This window comes from Carassius gibelio, chromosome A19, assembly GCF_023724105.1.
Source record: "Carassius gibelio isolate Cgi1373 ecotype wild population from Czech Republic chromosome A19, carGib1.2-hapl.c, whole genome shotgun sequence".
Taxonomy (NCBI): Eukaryota; Metazoa; Chordata; class Actinopteri; order Cypriniformes; family Cyprinidae; genus Carassius; species Carassius gibelio.
The window spans coordinates 2,929,062-2,952,236 of NC_068389.1; the positions used below are offsets into that span (position 1 = coordinate 2,929,062).

Here is a 23,175-nt window from a genome sequence, read left to right on the forward strand (position 1 = left end):
TTAAAGAGAATTTTGAGAGAAAGTCTTGACTAATATTTCATGTCAAATTGATATAAAGGTCTTAGCTGGTATTTTGGTGGTAGCTATTTCAAGAACACCATAACAATACCACAGTGAATGTCCAAAGAAACAAACAAGTTCTTTTATGGGACTAGATGAGGATATGGTTAACAAATTCTTTTCATATTTAAAAATGGTACATTTATGTCAGTCCTTAGCAGGTTAGCAAAAAGTGTAATGCAGCAGTACACTGTCAGGGAGGCAAGTGTTGGGAACTCAGAAACGAACACCAGGAGACTCTTGGGTAATCTTCAGCACAATTCTTTATTGAGAACTCTCTGCGTGGCACTGAAGTCATCAAAAGTCTGACTAGTCATTAATGCACTGTAGTATATATGCATTTCTAGGAGGAGGGATACATGGAGGTGGAGACCATTTAAACAAAGCATGCAAATGGAAATCAGGAACGTGCCTGAAACTGGCATTTTCCCAGCCTTGATCTCATCAGCATAACAGAGTCATTAAATACAGAAGTATCACTCATACCTTCACATTATCATAGAAACAAAGGCACAGCTGTGCCTTGAGTTTAGCAGGCACCTTTATGTTGGGACCTGGCCCTATATTCAGCATGTGCATAAAGGCAAAAGGTTAATGTCTCAGAAGCCTGGTCTGCTTGATTTGATCATCTCAGAATGTCATAATCTTTACCTCAAAATGTAAAAACACAAAATACATACTATTACATTGTAAACTAGATTTAACATAGTACAAATTTGTAATCCCACACAAGGAATAGTCGACCCAAAAACAGGTCACTTCATTCCAAACCTGAAGGAGTTTTCTTCTGAATAAACTGAATAAAGCTCACAACCAAATAAATATTTAATGTCAATGATTTGTGAACAGGCTGTGAAAACTTTTTTTTTTTAGCATACTGAAGCCTCTCCTCTAACATCTGTTCAAAAAAGATGGCTTCATTGTTTACGTAATATCCATTCATTGGTCAAAAACTGAAATGAATTCACACTTTTATCCATGCTTGTACTGTCTCGGGCCACAGGTGAGGAAATGAACTAAATTTGGAGATAATAAGCCTATTTCTATAATATAAACCACTGGAACAGCAAACAATTCTAATTCACTGTATTGCTTTAATAGAAATTTAGTTCATCTAATTTCTTTTAAAGATGTTTACCTCAACACCGGTCACTAACTTGAAGTAAAAAACGAGGATTTGTAAATGTCGGAGGATTTCGATACAAACCAGGAGGAGGTTTTCCTTTGCTAAAGCAAGGAAACGTTGCTTCCTTTATACCTGGTAACAAACGTTGGTTTTCACGAGACTCACAAAGACACTCAGGACAAGCTGATCGAGGTCTCCGGGACTGCTAAAAATGTTAGAGGCTGGCGAGTTTGGTCAAGGAGCTCGAGCCCCAGAATGGAGAATTTGAACCAGAAACACCCCATGAGTAAAGAGAAAAAGAATTTATTTTTGGGGTGAACTGTCACTTTAACCCCTCAGTTTCACTGTGAGTAAAGGCTGTTTATTTCAAAGCCATTTATTGTAATACTCTCATAATGTGTGTCCATTCTAAAAATCCTAACAAACCTGCAGCTGAGCTAGAGAATGAATGCATAAGAAAATAAAGTAAATACGGTAATGCAATGATTGTACATGAGTGTCTTAATAGTTGGGTTTCTTGTTGATAAGAAGGCAAAGGGAGGACAGCGCCGACCCGAATTTGGAGGCTTCACTGCAGGCGGTGGGCAGCAGGGTGTAGTCTGTCAAACGCTGGAAGGCCTGAAAGAGAGAAGCAGCAAATATAACAAACACAGCTTCTGCCATGCTATCATATAATCAGCCATGAGCTGAAAATCAGCTTGCTTTTGTTAGATCTGTTTCTTCTATTACCTGCCAGCAGACACAACTGGCAGCCGAAGCTGATTTTCATTTACTCGCTGACACAGGCATCTACTTTAACAGCAAAGACAAGTCAATAGACACTCCATTCCAAGTAAGTTTGCAAATACATGTCAGCTAACTCTCATTACAGTATTAGTAGACTCTTAGGTTAGGGTTACAGTTTGTAGAATAAGATGACATGTACTTGCAAAATGACTTCTAGTGAGCTGAACGTCCATCAAAATAAAGTGTTAGCAGATATGAAGCAGACACGGAGTTGCAAAGTTACAGATAGTCAGCAGAATGTCTAAAGTGGACTACAAAGTGTTGCCGTTGTTTGTCCATCTATATCAGATCTATACGCCTCAGCTGAGGGCCCCTGATGACAGTAGGGCTGCACTGCTTATTGAAATAAAACCAAAACTAGAAAATTCTCACCTAAGGTTACGCTATGTTATACACCAACGATTGCTTGAGAGTGAGTAAATCATAGGTGAAGTACACCTTTTATAACAAGTTTTTACTCCATGGAATCCTTCTTTTCTCCGCATTTTGAAAGCTGTGAAAACACTACTGTGGAGTTCCACCTATGGAAACCCGGAAATGTGCAAAGGGTTCATCAACTACAGCACAAACTGAATGCCTGAATCCATACGAGATTTCCTGGAGCGTTGCAAGTTATATTACTTCTGTGAGGCATATTTGGACTTGGCGCCCTCCGGCTTCCAGTATGAATCAAATGGACATTATCAGGTGTGTTTATAGCACTCACTAATGTTCACACCACCCTACTTTGGGAAAACTAAATTTCTAATGATTTATAGTTATAGGTCACCTGTAGATTAACAAATAAAGGTGTTCTTCCTAATTTTCTTTTTTGTTCATTTGTTATTGTTGTTTTAAATCACAATTGTAATTTTAACCAGAAAAATCACTTTAGATATAGTGCCTTACCTGATCTGTCCTTAAGTAATTATTTCCTCTCTGAGCAAAGTACCACATGCACAGATTCTTGCAGGCATAGTTTTACAGAGCTTTTGCTCTGAATCACAGATGTAGAATAGTGTCTGTGTGAGTGTGAACACTGATTCTCAAAGTGTGGTACACAGGCTTTCTCTAGTGGAACGTAGAGAAATCACTGAATTAAATCTAAATTAGGCTGCATGTCCAACAAAGCATTTTTTCCCGAAGCTATAGTAAATGTTTAAAAAACCGCTGATGTTGCATTTGTCTTTGTTTGGATCATGATTAAACTGCAGTGATTGTCTGCCTCTAATTTAAAATGGAAAAAGCACAGATCTTATTTAATTCTGAAAAGTGCCTTGACAAAATATATACTGTTAAAACCGCTAAATAAAGGTGACTTGACTTGACAAAGAAAAACATGAAATCGCATCATATGACCCCTTTAAATGAAAAGTATTATTACAAAAGTATTGTATGTAAAAGTTAAATAAAAACTGTACTGTACTTAAATGTTACTGTAAATACAATACATTTTCATTTAATCTTTAAATACAATTCTTTTTTTCCATTTAAGTACAGAACTGTTTTTAGGAACTTTTAGGTATGATATATTTTAATTTAATAATTATTTAAACTTTATTTACCAGGATGTAAACACAGAGCTGTACTTACAATGTTTAAAGTGGCTGACAACTACAAATATTTAGTGCAATGATACAAGCAAAACAGGCTTGTGTTGTTGATTATTCTCGGAGATGTGACTAAATTCCCAGTCTACAGTCTCTGCATTTCTCACACAGAACAACCTCCTTGACAGCAACCAATCTGGCTTCAGAAGTGGACATTCAACTGAGACTGTCTTGCTGTCAGTTGTTGAAGCCCTAAGACTGGCAAGAGCAGAATCCAAATCTTCAGTACTTATCCTGCTTGATCTGTGCGCTGCTTTTGACACGGTTAATCACCAGATCCTCCTATCAACCCTACTGACAAAAGGCATCTCAGGAACCACACTCCATTGGTTTGAGTCTTACTTATCAGGTTCTTCAAAGTATCTTGGAGAGGTGAGGTGTCCAAGTCACAACATCTAACTACTGGGGTGCCTCAGGGCTCAGTTCTTGGACCACTTCTCTTCTGTGTCTTCATGGCATCATTAGGTTCTGTCATTCAGAAACATGGCTTTTCATACCACTGTTATGCTGATGACACTTAATTCTACCTCTCATTCAATCCTGATGATCCAACGGTAGGGCTGCACGATATTGGGAAAAAATGTACATTGCGATATTTTATTTTTCTGCGCTATATATTGCGATATGAAATATTTTTTTTTCTTACAAACAAAAATTCAGTGAGCACATTTACATTCTCATTTTAAATGATTTAAACATCGACACCATCGTGTCAATTGATTAATATGCGCAAGGGAGAGAGAGCAAGACAGCGCTCGTGTTGTTTGAAGACATTGAGCGTGCGGCTGGGGCTCGCTCTCTCTCTCTCTCTCTCTCTCTCGCGCGCTCTTTCTCTCAGGCCGGTGACAGGTGCAATATTTGAAAATGATAATTAATTTTTTTTATAGATATAAATTACATTTATATCTGAATATATGTCAATCTATAGACTTTCAAACATCTAAGTGTTCTGAATTAATATGTATCTGTGTACAAAATGACATATAAACATATTTTCCTATTTTGCCTGGAAACGCTTCCAGCACGCTTGCGTGTCGCGTGAAAAATAGGCGTCGGTTCTATTTCTAGCATGCACGCACGTCTCATGCAGGCAGTCTGCAAGCTCTAACCTGTTAACTTGGGAGCCGAATTAAAAACGGACACGCCACGCAACTGAGACGCTTGCGCCACGCATCTAGTGTTTCGCCGGCCGCGCTCGCGCTCTCTCGCATGCGCGCTCTCTGGCCCATACAGTTAATGAATAACGGATCAACTACGACAGCCTACATCGCACATCCTGCGATGTGACTATCGCGGATTCGTACATCGCGATATCGATGCTTAAACAACACATCGTGCAGCCCTATCCAACGGTAGCGGCTCGCATCTCAGCTTGTCTAACAGACATTTCTTCCTGGATGAAGGACCATCACCTTCGATTCAACCTTGCCAAGACAGAACTGCTTGTGATTCCAGTAAACCCATCGTTCCATCACAATTTCACTATCAAGTTAGGCACATATAACTTTGGAAGCCTTGGAGTTATGATTGATGATCGGCTAACTTTCTCAGACCACATATCCAGTCTTGCAGATTTGCTTTATTCAACATCAAGAAGATCTGGCCCTTTCTTTTGGAACATGCTGCACAACTTGACTATTGCAATGCTCTCTTTGGCAGGTCTTCCAGCCAATTCTATCAAACCTTTAAAATGAATACAGAATGCGGCAGCAAGATTAATTTTTAATGAGCCAAAAAGAATACACGTCACACCTCTGTTTATCATTTTGCACTGGCTTCCAATAGCTGCTCGCATAAAATTCAAGGCATTGATGTTTGTCCACAATCTACCACTGGTTCTGCACCCATTTACCTAAATTCATTACTTCAGACTTATGTGCCCTCTAGAAGCTTGCGTTCTGTAAGTGAACGTCGCTTGATTGTGCCATCCCAAAGAAGCTCAAAATCACTTTTACGGACTTTTAAATTAAATGTTCCCTCCTGGTGGAATGACCTTCCCAACTCAATCCGAGCAGCTGAGTCCTTAGCCATCTTCAAGAATCGGCTTGAAACCCATCTCTTCCAAAATAAATTATATATATTTAAACCTCTAACACTAGCTTGCTCTATTATTTTTCTTTTTATTTATTATATTAATTAAAAGCCCATGCTATGTGTACTGTGTTATGCTAACTGATACTTGTTATAGCACTTATATATCATTGCTTATTTTGTTGTTCTTGATTGCTTCCACTGTTCTAATTTGTAAGTCGCTTTGGATAAAAGCGCCTGCTAAATGAATAAATGTACATTCACTGAGCATCGTCTGTTACTCACAGGAACACTGTTGGGACACTCCTCCGCTGTGGGGTGCAGGAGGAAGTCTGCTTTAGCAGGACCTCTGATGTAAATGCAGTTAGCAGCAGCATCCTCAGTTACAGACAAGATCTCATAGTGATGGTCAGTCAGCTGCTCCATCACCTGGAGCGAAAACCAAACAAAACACACACAGCTTATGACATAGTCGTTGATAATGTTCCTGCATACATCTATGTATGTGTATGAAGTGATTATGTCACATAGCACACACTGACTCTGAGTGTTTTCTTGGCCCCGTCGCTGCTGCTGATGATGATGGTGTCAGGGCCACCCATGGAGCAGATGTTCTTCAGTCGAGAGCCTCCAAACACCGGCACAGTGGACACCGCAAAGTCCTGAACACACAGCCACGCAGCATCACACCTTTGCTATCTGCTAGTAATTTCCAGTTATTAGTAAGACTTCCTAGGCAAACTGTCTCAGGTTACGTATGTAACCATAGTTCCCTGAGTAGGGAACGAGACACTGCATCCTCTAGGGGCGCTTTGGGGGAACACGTCGTCGTGACCCGTGTCTGAAGCATAAATTGAAAAAACACCAACTTGTTGGCTGCCGACAACCTCCGACGTCACTACTGGCGCGAATATAAATCAGCACCGGGAGAGCACGTCATTATCTTGTTCGTCTGAAGCTTCGTCTGAAGCATGGCAGGGAGCTAGAGGACGCAGTGTCTCGTTCGCTACTCAGGGAACTATGGTTACATAGGTACCCTGAGACAGTTCCCTTTCGAGGGGAACTTCGAACTGCGTTCTCTAGGGGGTGCTTTGGGGAACAGTATACCCACGCCATCATGCTGAGGGGAGTGCAGGCCAGAATCATGGCAAGCACTAAGTACCAACTCTACCATTTCCAGTTCATGGGACGTTTAGACGGCTGTCTCAGTACCCCTTACAGCCAAAAGGCCTAAGCTACATACCCAACTTAATTGTTAGGGCCTCGGCCCAGGGTAGAGCTGAAGGCTTGGAATCAGGAAAGATTCCTTTAAAGGGATACGGCTAAGAACCTAGCATTTGTACCAAGTCTTGCCTGTCTTACAGGGGCTAGAAGGGCACGAAGCAACTGCGCGAAGCCCTCACCATATAGGATTTTAGAAAGAACGCAGAATACTAGCGCGCAAACTTACCACAGTGTGGATTTCAGAAAGTGTGCAAAGACTTCACGTGCACACTTACCATGGCATGGATTTTCAAATACTGTTCTAAGGAGGGGCTCTCATGGCACTCCGATAGAGCAGCTCATGGATGGTATGTTGTATCTCAATGTATGATTGAGAGTCATCAACTCGATCTATGGAAACAATCCTGGAGCACTCTGGGGAAAAAACAGAGAACTCAGTCTCATACGAGAGGAGAACTCCGGGCTAAGAGTAGCGCTCTCATAGGCGATAAAAAAAGGGGAGTGCTGCTAAATTACCACGAGAATCACCCAAATAGCCCCTCATGTTGAGGGAAGCAATGCTTGAGGTGTATAAACAAATACACACTTGCTGAATGGAGCCCAAGAAACCAAGATCTAATCATCTCAAGAAAGGGAACGAAGCGGAGCACGTAAACCTTATCGTACAAGATTTCAGAAAGTTTGCAGTCTTGCGTGCAAACTTACCACTTGTGGATTTTTAGAAAGTGCGCAAAGTGTTCACGTGCACACTGACCACCATGTCGTTTTGAGAAAGTACACAGAGCTTAGCGTGTGTACTTAAAGGTTCCTAAGCATCGCAGAGGTGCTGAATCTCACGGGAGAGGCAAGCTCAATTTAACAAACCTCGGGCGAGGGGAACATCACCTGAGGCAGCATATACAAGAAAACTTCTGTAACTGCCACCTCCACTACCCGCTAGATGCGACAGCACCCCTAAGCAGCCAGGAGACCCCTCAGTGTGACCTTGCTGGACATCCATGAAATTCCCTGCAGTGCTGTGCCAGGCCTGATGATCAAGGAGGCTCCCTCAGAAACCTGTGATCTCAGCTGCCTAATACCGGAACATTAAGCCGGATGGCTGGTGCTGGCGAGTTTTTATTAACACTGAAACTGAGCACTGCAAAGGAAACTCACAGAGTTTATTAGTAGACACGTAACCACCAGCAATTAAATTTGAGCGTGAGTTGCGACACTAGCCTTTTGTGCCCGTCTTTGATCCTCAGATTGAGACAGACTAGGACCCCTATGTTGTTCAGGCTCAGACCTGGAACTTTATGGAACGAAGGATCTGAAAGCAGCAGAGCGCCACTTTGTCTCCCTGAAATCGCTGTCTCAATGGAAATAGCGAAAAGTTCAGAAGACGAAACCTGAGCATCGAGAAGAAAGCATTTTCTTTCCTCCCGATGTCTGCCATGTTTTTCCACAGATGTCTCTCCGCTCCCACCATAGCCGCCATAGTCCTGCCCATGGCGGAGGCGGCCTGCTTGGTAGCACGGAGAGAGATCCGTGGTGCGGCGCAACTCAGCTACCTGATCAGAAAAAGGCCCCTGTCTTTATCAGGTCTCTTAGCAGATCAGTCCGATATGCTTGAAGCACCAGCATTGTGTTGTAATAAAGAAACAGCCTGACCTGCTACTGCGTATGCCTTGCCATTTAAGCAAGATGATTTTCTGAAGGGGCTTAGGTGACAAGGAGGGAGATCCCCTGCAGAAAGAAAAAAATTTCACAGATAAAAATTATTTATAAATTATTTATAAAATTGGTAGCTCTTTCTACAGGGGGCATTCCCTCCTAGCCGCTTTCGCGCATCACCTTGATGTCGCCAGATTACTTTCATGCTGAAACCGATGGATGTGAGAAGAAAATGCGTGTGTCATCGGGTGTCAAATAACGCAGACACGGATGCACAAATGCCTGCTAGTTGTCGCCATGATAAACAGAGAAAGATCGCACTTACCGGTTCTCTCAGAAGCACGCTTCAAACAAAACAGTCAGTGAAGATGAAGAAGATAATGACGGGCTCTCCCGGTGCTGATTTATAGTCGCGCCGGTAGTGACGTCGGAGGCTGTCGCCGGCACACAAGTTGGTGTTTTTACAATGTATGCTTCAGACACGGGTCACGACGAGGTGTTCCCCCAAAGTGCCCCCTAGAGGACGCAGTTCAAAGTTCCCTCGAAATGGAACCCTAAGTATTAAATGTTATGATGCCCATGCTATGAACGTGATCGATAGCTTCAGTTCAAAGCATTAAAGCAATGAAATTCATTATTTTAAATATCTGCCATCTACAATGTATAAAGTGCAGGACGGTTCACTGCATTCTAATCAGCCAGTGCAAACAGATCCAATCCGACCGAGTCACAGCGCTCACCTTGAAAGTGTTAGCCAAAACCTCTGCCCCACGTTGATTAGTGTGTTTCGAAATGCCCACGAAGAACTCTTTTCCAGTGAAGAGGACATCACTTCCTTCCAGAGTGGCTCCAGCAGACCCGCCCTCCTCGTCGCCCATCTCCAGCACCGTCAGCTTGAGCTCGTTCAGGACGTGCCGCACGGCCTCCGCCTGGAGAAGACACAGCTCTGAGCTCCAGGAACCTCTGCATCTCTTACAGGCTTGTGTGTGCGCTCACCTCAGCGCGCCTCTGCTGTTTGAGGGGTCGTGTGATGAGCGCCGTGTCGCCCTGGATCACAGCCACGTCTTCGATCCTCCAGCTCTCAGGCAGCTCGGACACTGCTGGGATCTCTATCAGCTGCAGCCCCACCTTCTGTCTCAGAGCTCCCATCAGCACCCCCATCTGACGCTGGGCCTTGGCCAGGTCCGTCTGAAACACTTCTCTGCCCTCCGCCAACTTCCCAAAGGATTCTGGGATACCTCTGACCACAGCATGTGTGAAGCAGCCGTATGGATATATATTGGCCATGTTGGCGTATGGTACGCGTGTATGACAGGTGTGTATATAGGCTTGACTATGTGTGTGAGGGACTCTGATTCAGAAACTTAATAGTTTTAAGTCTATGCAGGACAGTCTTGGAGTGGAAGAGACTGCAGGCCTCTAGCAAGAATAACTGGATCAGCAAATCATTCCTGACGTCCCTGGATCCCCTCGGCTGACACCTCCAGGAGTGTGTTTGTCCTTTAATACTGCCTGAGACGGAGACGGAGAGAATACACAGAGAGAACTTCATGTGAAGAGCTTATGGACCAAACCCACTATTTCTGTGAATATCCAGAACCTTTAGGATCCAAAGTTAAAAGAATCGAGCTGAGGCACTTTCAGAGCAAAACATTAAGAGCTCAGACTCCGTCACCAAGCTGAAGAAATAATGCCTTTGAACCTGAACTTTAACGCTGACTCAAAGATCTTCTGATTTCAGTTCTCAGTTCTCCTTCCACAGTTGTGCCTCGTTACTGTAGCTTAAGTCAGGGGTCTCCAAACTTGATTAAACTCAGTCTGGTGTGAGTGAACTGAACAAATTATTCAAAGTTGTTTTTTTCCTACCTTCTATCCGTTACATAAAGTTTAACAGCTTTGTCAGTGGATAAAACACGTTATCTGTTTTCAAATGCTTTAAACTTAGTTATGCATATAATAACATAATATAATGAGTAAGTGTCATGCATATAATATTTAAGCATTTATACTGTATGTGTGTGTCATAAATGATATAACTTGTGTGTATGTCCCAGGGTATCCAGCAGAGTTCAGCTCTGACCGTCACACACACCTGAAGAGCTCTCACTAACAGACAGGTGTGTGTGTGTGTGTGTGTGTGTGGAGCTGAACTCCTCCAGGAGTGAGTCTGAGAGCCCTGATATATCCTTACAAGACATGTATCAAACATTACATTGGTTACTAGCATGTAACCAGAGAAGTACCATGGTATTCTTTCAATCATCCGTGCACAGTGCATTTTTGGACATAATCTGTATTTTTAAATAATTTACAAATCATATAAAAGTCACTGCAGTCAAGGAAACAACTGTATGCGCATTGTTCAGGAAAAACGAAACACTTCTCGTTTCATTTTAATCTGAACTGCTGAATCTGCAAGTGTAGTCTTACAAGAAATCAAATTACACCACTGCTAGCTTCCAAACACAGATAATGAAACACGAGCATTATATCATCTGTGTTCGGGTAACATTTAACATTCGTCTCTACAAACATGCTGCACGAAAAAAACTACATGGTGCAAACATTAATAAAAGTTTTTGTAAAAAATATTTCTGTAAAGAGGTTCAACAGTTGTGCAAACGCGTCTCGGCTGCCAAAGTTGACGCCCTGTTGAAATAAGACAAACCGTGCAACAAAACCCCTACCGTTACTGTGTGATACGATGAAACACTAGTTAGTAGAATAGTTTTGACTGAGTCTCTCGACCAGCTGTTACTCTGTAACGTTACTCCTGACCTCTGCTCTCTCCCTTCCCCGTTTCAATCCCGTTTCTCCTGCGACCAGAAGCAGGATTGGGGATTTAAACAGCGAAACTCAGACCTGATAACCAGGAGAACGTGCTTCGAGTCTGTTCTACATTTAATAGTTTTAGCCTACCTCTGAAACGAAGTGAGACAGCGCTGCTTGAAACCTCCCGAATCCCTTCAGACCATCTCTCAGAGAGTGTTCGTGTGGTTCACAGAGCCACGCCCCTCGCTCTCCTCCGTGTGGCCAGACCGGAAACCTCCTCAAACTCCTCATACTGTCAGGGATCCGTGGATTCTGAGCTGTGACACAGTTCACCAGCCCTAGTTTGGCTTTTTTTCTTGTGAAATCTATATGCCATTGATATGTTTTGCTGTTATGGGGTCAAAGTTTCTGACGGGATTTAATCAGACTGTGGTGGGTTGCCAGGTTGGGATTATGTTTTTGTAGTATTAATTATTATTATTATTATTAGGGCTGGGAAGCGATTACAATTTTTAATCTAATGAATTACATGAAGTGGTGATTAACCTAATTAATCACACATCAAACTTGGGGAAATGACTCTGAAAAGTAATTGTTGTGCAAAGCATCAGACAGAGATTACAAAAAGTAGGTTCAGCAGATTAATTACATACCCTTTTGGACCATGTGAGTAAATGATGACAGAATTGTAATTTTTGGTTGGGTGAACTAATTGTAATAATTTATGAACATCCCAAGATTATGATCTTAATTTTATTATTATTACTATTAAATATTACATTATTTATTTAATGAAATGAAAGTCTTAATAATATTTAGACAAATTCGTTCAAAACATGGATTAAGAAATGAAATACCCAATGAAATGTGGGTTACTCGGGGGTGAACAGTTCAGATTTATCTTTATATTTTGTTGGCAAAATGGAGCAAAACAGACTACATTGTATCTAAAATAAGCCAATATTAACTTCTTAATGAACTGTTGTATAAGATGAGTAACACATTTGCACTCATGTGATATTGCACTGACCCTACAGCTCGTGTGATGTTTCTTAACTGTGTGATGTAAATATGAGACACAACCTCAAACAGGAGGATTTTGCCCCATATCTAGAATTTTAGGGATATTTTCTAGGGTCCATCAGCAGTATGTTATTGCTCTGCCTCATAATATTCATCAATCGACTGTATGAAATGGCAGATATTCGGGGGCAAGTGCGTTAAATGCGTTAATAATTTAAATGCGTAATTTTTCTCCATAATTAATGAATATAATTAACGTGACACATTACCAACCCTAATTAAAAAAAAATGTTTTTTTTTTTGTTAGTTTTTTTTTTTTTGTTAAAAGCATCAGTCTGCTGCATTGTACGAGTAAAATTAGCAGGTCATACCTTTTTCATTTAACAAAACTGAACAGAATAAAAATGTTTTGCTCTGCATTGACTTGATTGTTTCTGGGTGGTGGTTTAGCTTTTAATATTTTTTTCCATTAGTGCAAGTATTTTGTTCATTCAGACTTGCATTATGTCCAGTCATGTCCGGCCGTACCACGATGGAGGCATTGCCTCCTCTCACATGACTTTCCCTCATTCTGTCATGATCTGGTCTATGAACTTTCACTCACCACCAGAAGTCACCTGCTCACTACATGGACTATTGCCCCACTAACTGCACGTCATCCCGGACTACAGTTCCCATCATCCATTGCACTAATTACACATACAGCTGAATGCACTGATTGCACACAGCTGTAACCCATCACACATCACTATATAACACTCACTTAGATCACTTTCAAACTGCTGAGTGTTGTTCAGCACTTATTCTTCTCCTTGTCTTGTTTCAGTATATTTTCTAGTTTTTATAGTTTAGTTTATATTTTAGATTCATTGCACACCAACTGAAATATTTCAGGTCTTTTGTTTTAATACTGATGATTTTGGCATACAGCTCATGAAAACCCCAAATTCCTATCTCAAAAAATTAGCATATTTCATCCGACCAATAAAAGAAAAGTGTTTTTAATACAAAAAAAGTCAACCTTCAAATAATTATGCTCAGTTATGCACTCAATACTTGGTCGGGAATCCTTTTGCAGAAATGACTGCTTCAATGCGGCGTGGCATGGAGGCAATCAGCCTGTGGCACTGCTGAGGTGTTATGGAGACCCAGGATGCTTCGATAGCGGCCTTAAGCTCATCCAGAGTGTTGGGTCTTGCGTCTCTCAACTTTCTCTTCACAATATCCCACAGATTCTCTATGGGGTTCAGGTCAGAAGAGTTGGCAGGCCTATTGAGCACAGTAATACCATGGTCAGTAAACCATTTACCAGTGGTTTTGGCACTGTGAGCAGGTGCCAGGTCGTGCTGAAAAACTAAATCTTCATCTCCATAAAGCTTTTCAGCAGATGGAAGCATGAAGTGCTCCAAAATCTCCTGATAGCTAGCTGCATTGACCCTGCCCTTGATAAAACACAGTGGACCAACAGCAGCAGCTGACATGGCACCCCAGACCATCACTGACTGTGGGTACTTGACACTGGACTTCAGGCATTTTGGCATTTCCTTCTCCCCAGTCTTCCTCCAGACTTTGGCACCTTGATTTCCGAATGACATGCAAAATTAGCTTTCATCCGAAAAAATTACTTTGGACCACTGAGCAACAGTCCAGTGCTGCTTCTCTGTAGCCCATTTCCTGCACACGCCTGTGCACGGTGGCTCTGGATGTTTCTACTCCAGACTCCACTGCTTCTGCAGGTCCCCCAAGGTCTGGAATCGCTCCTTCTCCACAATCTTCCTCAGGGTCCGGTCACCTCTTCTCGTTGTGCAGCGTTTTTTTTCACACCTTTTTCTTCCCACAGACTTCCCACTGAGGTGCCTTGATACAGCACTCTGGGAACAGCCTATTTGTTCAGAAATTTCTTTCTGTGTCTTACCCTCTCGCTTGAGGGTGTCAATGATGGCCTTCTGGACAGCAGTCAGGTCAGCAGTCTTACACATGATTGCGGTTTGGAGTAATGAACCAGGCTGGGAGTTTTTAAAAGCCTCAGGAATCTTTTGCAGGTGTTTAGAGTTAATTAGTTGATTCAGATGATTAGGTTAATAGCTCGTTTAGAGAACCTTTTCATGATATGCTAATTTTTTGAGATAGGAATTTTGGGTTTTCATGAACTGTATGCCAAAATCATCAGTATTAAAACAATAAAAGACCTGAAATATTTCAGTTGGTGTGCAATGAATCTAAAATATATGAAAGTTTAATTTTTATCATTACATTATGGAAAATAATGAACTTTTATCCCAATATGCTAATTTTTTTAGAAGGACCTGTATTGCATAAAAAACTATACAAAAACACTATTGTACAATACTTACAATTAGTTAAGTTCTTTAAAAACTATTCTGGCATGACAGTACACAAATAAACCACAACATTAGCACTGATATTATAACATTTAACAGACGTGTGTGTGTGTGTGTGTGTGTGTGAAAGAATGTGAGCATGTGTATGAATGACCGAGTGTAAAATCAACTTCTAATAAACAACACAGGACAAACTTTTTTGTTGTTTTTACAAATTATACACTTACTGTACAGTTTTTTTCATAGTCCATGAATACAGATCATGCATCAGTGTCAGTTTTCATGATCTCTTCAGCATAATTGATGTAGTCATGAAGAAGCTCCATCAGCACATGTGACATCTTCTACATCATCCAGGGCAGCGTCCTCCTTTAAAACCACCGCTGCATCAGTTTAGAGGAAAGAAGATTCTCCTCTCTGACCAGCATTCATCCAGTCACCACCTGATCTTCATCAGTGGCCTAAAAAGAGAAACACATTTGAAAAAATAAAACATTTTATTAAACTATCCATTTTCAGATAGAGGTGTATTCACATCTGTAAGCATAGGTGAATAATCTGTTTTAAAGTTTCAACACTATGTGTTTGTCTCAGTCTTCCACAGCGCTCTTGCAGCCATGACATGACATAGACATGACATTCATATAATTAAAGATTTATACATATACAAATATCCGAATAAATTACTTCTACAATAACTATTTATCAGGCTTGAAATTACTGATTATCTAGACCCTTAATGGATTAACTAAAAATTATGAGAGAATTCAAAATATATTTATTCGTGTTGTAAAGACAGACAAAAGTCTTAAAGGTTTGGAATGACATGAGGGCAATTAAATGATTTTTTGTGTGAATTATTCCTTTAAGAGGGAAGACCAAGAATGATGACTCTCCAAATACAGTAAGTCAACTCCGAAGATGGTTTGAGTTCTGCAATAAAAAACACAGACATCAATGGTTTTCATGAAATATGAGCACGATGAACATACTGTTGTTGCATCAAAATGTAAAAAAAAAAAAAAAAAAAAAAACTGATCACATAAAATTATGAAGTTCACTTGCCTTAAACTGCCTTTCCCTCTCTTCCAAAGAAGCTGAGAGAACCACCTCCTCCTCACACAAGTAGGCTTCTGTGTCCTTGACTCCAAAGTTAGTTTGAGTTCTGCAAAGAACAAAATAGGGACATACATTTTTTTAAATAAAATCTGAACATGTAATCATAATGTTTATTTCACATCAAAATGTGAAATAAAACGGAAGGACACAACAGAAACATTCATTTTCTAAAAAATAAATCACATCGGGGCGTGTCTAGAGCATTTTCAGTTGGGGGGAGGGGGGGGGGGGGGGCACTGCTTCCAAATGGGGTGGCCAGTAAATTCTACGGTATATTATGTAAATCCTATTGATTTTATTATTTATTAGTATTTTATTAACTTGAATAAAAAGTTACTTGTAAACAAATGTAGTAATAAAGTACATTTTAGTCTTTACCTGTATATATCCATTTAGTAAAATTTGAGAGCCAGTGTTTATTATTTTTTGTGTTTTCATAATACTAACAAGTTTATAAAATGAAAGCAATTTTAATTATGAGAAGCAGAAACGATGTTTTCTTTTAATAAGTAGTTTGGCCATTACAATATACAGTAGTTTTATTCACAATCTCTTTCAAATAATAATAAATAAATGTAAAAAATCTTTCCCCCACTGTAATAATTCAAATGGTTTGGCCAAAACATCAGTGTTTCATTCAACATTTCTTTAAGATTAATTTACAAAAAAGCTGCGTAACACAGAGTTAAATTTTTAGCACTGTAACAGTTCAAATTAAAAAAATAAAACATGGAACCGTTACATTGTGCTCTGCTAATATATTAAAGAACAGTCTTTAATTTAGAAACAATAAACACAGTAGCAGAAGAGAGGAAGACAGTCGAAAAAGAAAGAACCTCAACTAAAAAAGCTGGATTCTTCTGTTTCGGTAGTGACTGGCAAACCGTCTAACAAAATCATCTAAGTCAAGACATTAGGCTCTCCTCACCTCAATGTCTAAGACTCCAAGATTACTGTGTCTGTCATCAGTCATGGTAGTGCTTAAATGTGTTTTTATGAGCTTCAGTAAAGAGAAGCTGCACTCACTGTTACGTAACACAGAGACAGGCTGTAATCGCAAGGCGTGTTTATTGACAAAAGCTCAAAAAGTCAGAAAGCACGACCAGTTCACAGGGTAACACAGGGGGCGGACACAAGGCTGATGGCACGGTGACACAGAGACCTCGGTGGGCAGCAGGTGATGGTGCTTGCTTCAGTGATGATCCCTCGAATCCCGGTGAGTGTGCAGTCCTCGTGATGGTGAATGGCAATCCAGTGCTAGGTGAAAATCCAGGAACAACGACGACACAGGAAGACTCAGGCAGGAACTAGGAACACAGGAAACAGGTACGGGAGCACACCGGGGAGAAACAACGATCTGACAACATGAATCATCGCTGATCAGTGACAACGCCCATAGACACACACAACAACACGTTAGACGAGGGAGAGAGAGTGAATTCATGAACCGTGACAGTACCCCATCCCCTACGAACGCCTCTTGGCGTTCCCTGACGGTCTTACCTGACGATTGTAATCATCGATCAGAGAGTGATCCAGAATGTCTCTAGCAGGAACCCAACTTCTCTCCTCCAGACCGTAACACTCCCAGTCCACAGGTACTGAAATCCGCGTCCCCTCCTTCTCGAGTCCAGAATACGGTTAACCAAATAAGTGGGTTCCCCATCTACGAGACGCGGTGGGGGAGGAACCGGGACAGGCGGATTAATAGGTGCCCAAAACACGGTAACAAAATCTAGAGCGATGTGGGACCAGGGTCTCGAAGGGACTGACAGCGGTTGTAGTAACCCATCAGGGGGACGGTTGGACGTCTTACCAGTGGCACAAACAGAGCAAGCCAAAACAAAACTACGGATATCACGAGCCATTAACGGCCACCAGAATCGTTGCTTAACCAAAAAACTGGTACGATTAACTCCTGGATGACAAGCTATACTGGAGCAATGACCCCACTGAATGACTTCAGACCGATACTCCTCAGGCACAAATAACCGGTGCGGAATAATCGGGCGGAAGCGTTACCCCTTCTAAGGCCTTCATGACCTTCGATTCGACCTCCCATCTGAGAGTGGAGACCACTAATGTCTCGGGTAAAATACACTCAGGAGTGGACGGGTGTTTGGAATGGTCAAAAACACGAGATAAAGAATTGGGTTTGATGTTTTTGGAACCCGGGTGGTACGAAAGAGAAAAGTCAAAATGTCCGAAAAAAGTGCCCACCGAGCCTGCCTAGAGTTGAGTCTTTTAGCAGTTCTAATATATTCTAGATTCTTATGATCGGTCCAAACGATAAAAGCTACCCCTGACCCTTCTAACTAGTGCCGCCATTCCTCCAGTGCTAACTTGACTGCCAACAACTCTCTGTTACCAATGTCATAATTGCGTTCGGCAGGTGATAAACAATGTGAAAAGAATGCGCAAGGGTGAATCTTATCGTCTGAGGAAGAACGTTGGGAAAGAACTGCTCCTACCCCCACCTCTGACGCATCAACCTCCACCACGAACTGACGTGATGGATCAGGGGCAACGAGGATGGGAGCCTTACGGGAATATGGACTTGGCCAATCTATCACAGCCTTAACTTTGTCAGGATCCATACGCACTCCCTCAGACGAGACGATGTAACCTAAAAAGGGAACGGACTGTGCATGAAAAACGCATTTCTCCGCCTTGACAAAAAGCCCATTCTCTAGCAACCTCTGAGGCACTCGTCTGACGTGCTGAACGTGTTCCTGGAGAGAAGAGGAAAAGATCAATATGTCATCCAGGTAAACATATATGAATTGATCAACCATATCTCTCAGCACATCATTAACGAGTGCTTGGAAGACCGCGGGCGAGTTGGATAGCCCGAAGGGCATAACCAAGTATTCAAAGTGCCCTCTGGGGGTATTAAATGCGGTTTTCCATTCATCTCCCTTCCTTATGCGAACCAAATGATAAGCGTTATGTAAATCCAATTTTGTGAAGACAGATGCTCCCTGCAACCGTTCGAAAGCTGAAGACATCAACGGCAAAGGATATGTATTCTTTACCATGATGTTGTTCAACCCTCGATAATCAATGCACAGTCGCAGAGACCCATCCTTCTTCCCCACAAAAAGCACCCTGCCCCCGCTGGAGATGAGGAAGGTCTAAGGAATTTGGATGCTAGAGAATCAGAAATATATTTCTCCATGGCCTCCCTCTCTGGAACAGAAAGTGAATATAACTTGCCCTTAGGCGGAGACTCACCTGGAACTAAGTCTATGGTACAGTCATAGGGATGATGAGGAGGAAGAGAAGCAGCACGAGACTTACTGAACACTTCTCTCAGGTCCTGGTACTCTTTGGGCACGTTAGACAAATTCACCACCTCCTCCTGGAACACAGACACAGGTACAGACGAACACGCAGACACTAGACATGACTTATGACAATTGTTACTCCACATGGAGATGGAATTGTGCCCCCAATCGACTCTGGGGTTGTGACGTGTGAACCAAGGATGTCCCAGAACAATGGGTGCCAGAGGTGAATGCATGAGTAGAAATGTTATTGTTTCCATGTGGTTGCCAGACGTGATGAGGGTGATGGGTTCAGTAGTATATGTAATGTTAGGAAGCTGTTGTCCATTAAGAGCACTGACATAAATCTGGTGTGTAAGGGGGGTGATAGGAACGTGGAGGTGGTGAGCCAGTTCAACATCAATAAAATTACCTTCCGCCCCTGAATCCAATAAGGCCCGGGTGTCATGAGTGTTGGTTGCCCACCTTAGTCTTACCGGAAAGAGAGTGATGATGGTTAGGATGAGGTCTTCCCGGTGGAGATCCCACCCGATAGTAGCCTCATTGTTACTACCGGGCTTGATCTTTTAACGGGCACGAGTGAATGAAGTGGCCCGCCCCCCCCCGCAGTAAAGGCATAGTCTTTGGGATCTCCGCCGTTCCCTCTCCTCCCGGGAAAGCCGAGCTCTACCCACCTGCATGGGCTCCGGATCGTAAGAGGGACTGACCGTATCCAGGACTTCTGGACGTCTGGTCTCCATGCCGCGAACTGGATGGTCTTGTTGGAAACGGCCCATCTTGCTCAGGCGAGCATCCACTCGAAGTGCTAATTCAATAAGTCCATTGAGACTAGTGGGAAGGTCCAGCATGTAAATCTCCCTCTGGATACGGTCAGCCAACCCATGCAGGAATCTGTCCCACTGCACCTCCACATTCCATCGGCATTTTGCAGCCAGGGTGCGGAACTCGATGGAATATTCCTACACCGAACTGTGACCTTGGCGGAGAACGGCGAGTAGTCTGGCCTCCTCCCTACCCGCCGCTGCCCGATCGAAAACCCTCTTCATCTCCTCGAAGAGTGCCTGGAACGAGGCGCAGCATGGGTCTTGGTTCTCCCACACCGACGTTCCCCAGAGAGCCGCCATACCGGATAGTAGCGTCAGCACAAATGCCACCTTGGATCGCTCTTGGTTGAACGTCTGAGGCTGTAGAGAAAAGTGCATAGAACATCGAGTAAGAAATGCTCTGCAAAATTCTGGTTCACCTGAATAACCTTCTGGAGTAGGCAATCTTGGTTCTCACCGCGGCTGCGGCTCTGGAGGGGGCGGGTGGAATCGGCGGTGTGGGTGACGCAGTGGAGACTCGTAGCTGTTGAATCTGCTGGGTGAGCTCGGACACCTGCGTCACAAGCGCTTGGACCGTCCTTCCTGTGACCGAGATGTTTTCCTCCTGAGTGTCCATTCTAGCGATACTTCGAGCCGCAAACTCGTTCCACGTGGAAGCGTCTGCTACATCCATGATGGTCAGATTGTTCTGTTACATAACACAGAGACAGGATGTAATCGCAAGGTGTGTTTATTGACAAAAGCTCAAAAAGTCGACCAGTTCACAGGGTAACACAGGAGGCGGACACAAGGCTGATTGCACGGTGACACAGGGACCTCGGTGGGCAACAGATGATGGTGCTTGCTTCAGTGATGATCCCTCGAATCCCGGTGAGTGTGCAGTCCTCGTGATGGTGAACGGCAATCCAGTGCTAGGTGAAGATCCAGGAACAACGACGACACAGGAAGACTCAGGCAGGAACTAGAAACACAGGAAACAGGTACGGGAGCACACCGGGGAGAAACAACGATCTGACAACATGAAACACCAGTTACTGAACTTATATAGGAGACAAACAATTGAAACCAGCTGGCGCTGCTGATCATCGCTGATCAGTGACCACGCCCATAGACACACACATAACAACACGAGAGAGAGAATGAATTCATGAACCGTGACACTCACAACTTGCATTGCTGGCTGGTAAAGCCACAGCTATGCAGCACAAAAGAAAAAGCTGATAAAACCCTTTGAACACTTTGAAAGGAAGACGGTAAACTAGACTAGACAATTCAATTCCAGTCTGGAATTTCCTTACTAACAACCTCCTCGCTTGATGCAGTTCATGTTTTATGTCATCAGTATCACATTCATAAATCCTAGCAAAGTGGTCACTCTGTAAAAATGGTCACTGTAACAAAATAAACTGATCAAAAATATGCAAATCACCAGGACAGTGTTTAATGTTCGATAACACCTAGCGTATTTTACTTTTAGGCCCTGTGTCCACCAAAGCATTTTTAACCAGCTGAAAATGCCCACCTGTGAGCGCTTGAGAACACTTTTTGTTGCACAGCGTTTATTTTTTATTTTTTAGTTGAGACATTTTGGTTGCTATGATATGGAATATCCGCTAAACTGTTACTTTTATCTGATTTGGTATATAATTTGTTTCTGACTAAAAAGCTCTGGATGTTCAGAAACCAGCAATATTAATTTCTCCTCCATTTTCTCGATTTTGCGCTTGTTGACACGTATTTATAACAAAATGACATTTGTGACAGTTGTTCAGTGTGAAATTTGCCCCGCCCCTCCTGCACTCTGATTGGTTAGCTGACTAGAAAGTGACAGTGATGAGTGCAGCATTTTATCCAATGTTGAACATTCTTCATCTCAGGTAGTAAGCAGAACCTAAAGGATGTGCTTCAGACAAGGCAGCGTTATCGTCTGAATCAGAGCGATACCTAGATATCTACTCATTTCCTTTGGGGATTTTTAACTTCTGCTTTTATCGTCCCCTTCCTAATTCCCCTAACCACCAGCTCTCCACCTGATCGAGGTTAGGTGGAAACCTCTTGTATAACAGTCTCCTATGCTGGACCTATAATGTTTTTGGCTGGTTCTATGTTCATAGCAACCACCTGACTGATGGTCCGGACTAAAAGGAGGCACCCCTTGAGCAGGGCTCCAGCGCAGGAGGGTGGGTGAGTATGTTACCCTTGCTGGTGGTTATGTGTCTACTAATAAACTGAGTTTCCTTTGCAGTGCTCAGTTTCAATGTTTACTAAACATTCGCCAGCACCAGCCATCCGGCTTATGATCCGGTATTATTCTGGTTTTCTTTTAACCCCTTACTTTTTAGAAGTTCATTTTATTGTGATTTTGACCAACATCACAAAAAACAATGTTAGAAAACTTTCATGTCATAAGAACTTCCAAAAACAAGTTTGGTTCATTATGAAACTGTAACGGGACAAATTAGAGGGGTCTCCATAGTCTAGGAAACTCTGGAGGTCCTAAATACACAAAACTTTGTGTTAAAAAAAATGCACTCATTGTGCATTACAATGCATTAGTTCTTACACATAAAGACTGGGTTTACACTTGGATCCTGCATAAAATGGGTGATTTTTCAGAATGGGGAGCGCAAATGTAAAAGTTTACAGACCCCATGAAATTCCTTTATGGCTTCTCTGGCTTTTAGTTCCCATGTGTAGGTGTACAGCTATGTTGACAAAGAAAGCTTTTAGCAGGTAACACATTTCTTAATTCTGATTTACTCTCCCTGAAAATGTTGCTGACTCTCACGCACTCACAGGTCTGTCCAAAATGATGCACAATAAAAGCTCTCTTAAATGAGAACATCCCTCTCAGTAATTTTATGTGCCACTGACAAGCAGCAACAAATATAAAAACTGGGTTTGTGGCTGTGAAGTAAACCAAATCCTATATTCTTATTAAACCATAGCCCTTCATGCAGTTAAGTAGGGGTTTTTAAACTAAGTGCCTGGATGTCTCTCATTTTTAACCCAGCTAAATGAACTCATCGGCTGATTGGTAGAGCACTCCATGACCAGAGCTTGGACTGTCTGATAAAGGAAACATCCATAATGTGTGGTGCTGGGAAGGCTCTGCAGGAAATATATATATATATATATATATATATATATATATATATATATATATATATATATATATATATATATATATATATATTAAAAAAACTGCAGGAAATAAATCTTTATATTTTTAGCAATTGCAAAGGGTCTTCAGTGAAATGAATCCGTTACTGAAAAAGCTGTATTAAGTGACGTGACATACAGCCAAGTGTGGTGATCCATACTCAGAATTCTTGCTCT

The 23,175-nt window shown here is 42.1% G+C and overlaps 1 protein-coding gene and 1 long non-coding RNA gene across 4 annotated transcripts in view; both read right to left on the reverse strand.

Annotated features, from left to right (window-relative positions):
- LOC127934906 (uncharacterized) overlaps window positions 1-17,825 on the reverse strand; it is a 112,858-nt gene extending 95,033 nt beyond the window's left edge. The window contains exon 1 of the long non-coding RNA XR_008147931.1: window positions 17,229-17,825. This is a non-coding gene — a long non-coding RNA (uncharacterized LOC127934906). The remainder of the gene's footprint in view (window positions 1-17,228) is intronic.
- On the reverse strand, window positions 306-11,569 carry LOC127934896 (N(G),N(G)-dimethylarginine dimethylaminohydrolase 2). 3 transcript variants are annotated; one of them, XM_052532446.1, is made up of 7 exons: window positions 11,389-11,439; window positions 11,157-11,285; window positions 9,466-9,981; window positions 9,210-9,398; window positions 6,135-6,254; window positions 5,878-6,021; window positions 306-1,804 (listed from the first exon to the last, which is right to left on the reverse strand). In XM_052532446.1, exons 3-7 carry the CDS (start codon window positions 9,754-9,756, stop codon window positions 1,688-1,690), a joined length of 861 nt encoding a protein of 286 aa, XP_052388406.1. In that variant the 5' UTR covers window positions 9,757-9,981; window positions 11,157-11,285; window positions 11,389-11,439; the 3' UTR covers window positions 306-1,687. The 3 variants fall into 3 exon arrangements, with proteins under 3 accessions (XP_052388406.1, XP_052388408.1, XP_052388409.1); XM_052532448.1 differs by lacking the exon at window positions 11,157-11,285 and having other exon boundaries at window positions 11,389-11,506; XM_052532449.1 differs by lacking the exons at window positions 9,466-9,981; window positions 11,157-11,285 and having other exon boundaries at window positions 11,389-11,569.
- Window positions 17,826-23,175: the final 5,350 nt, after the last annotated feature.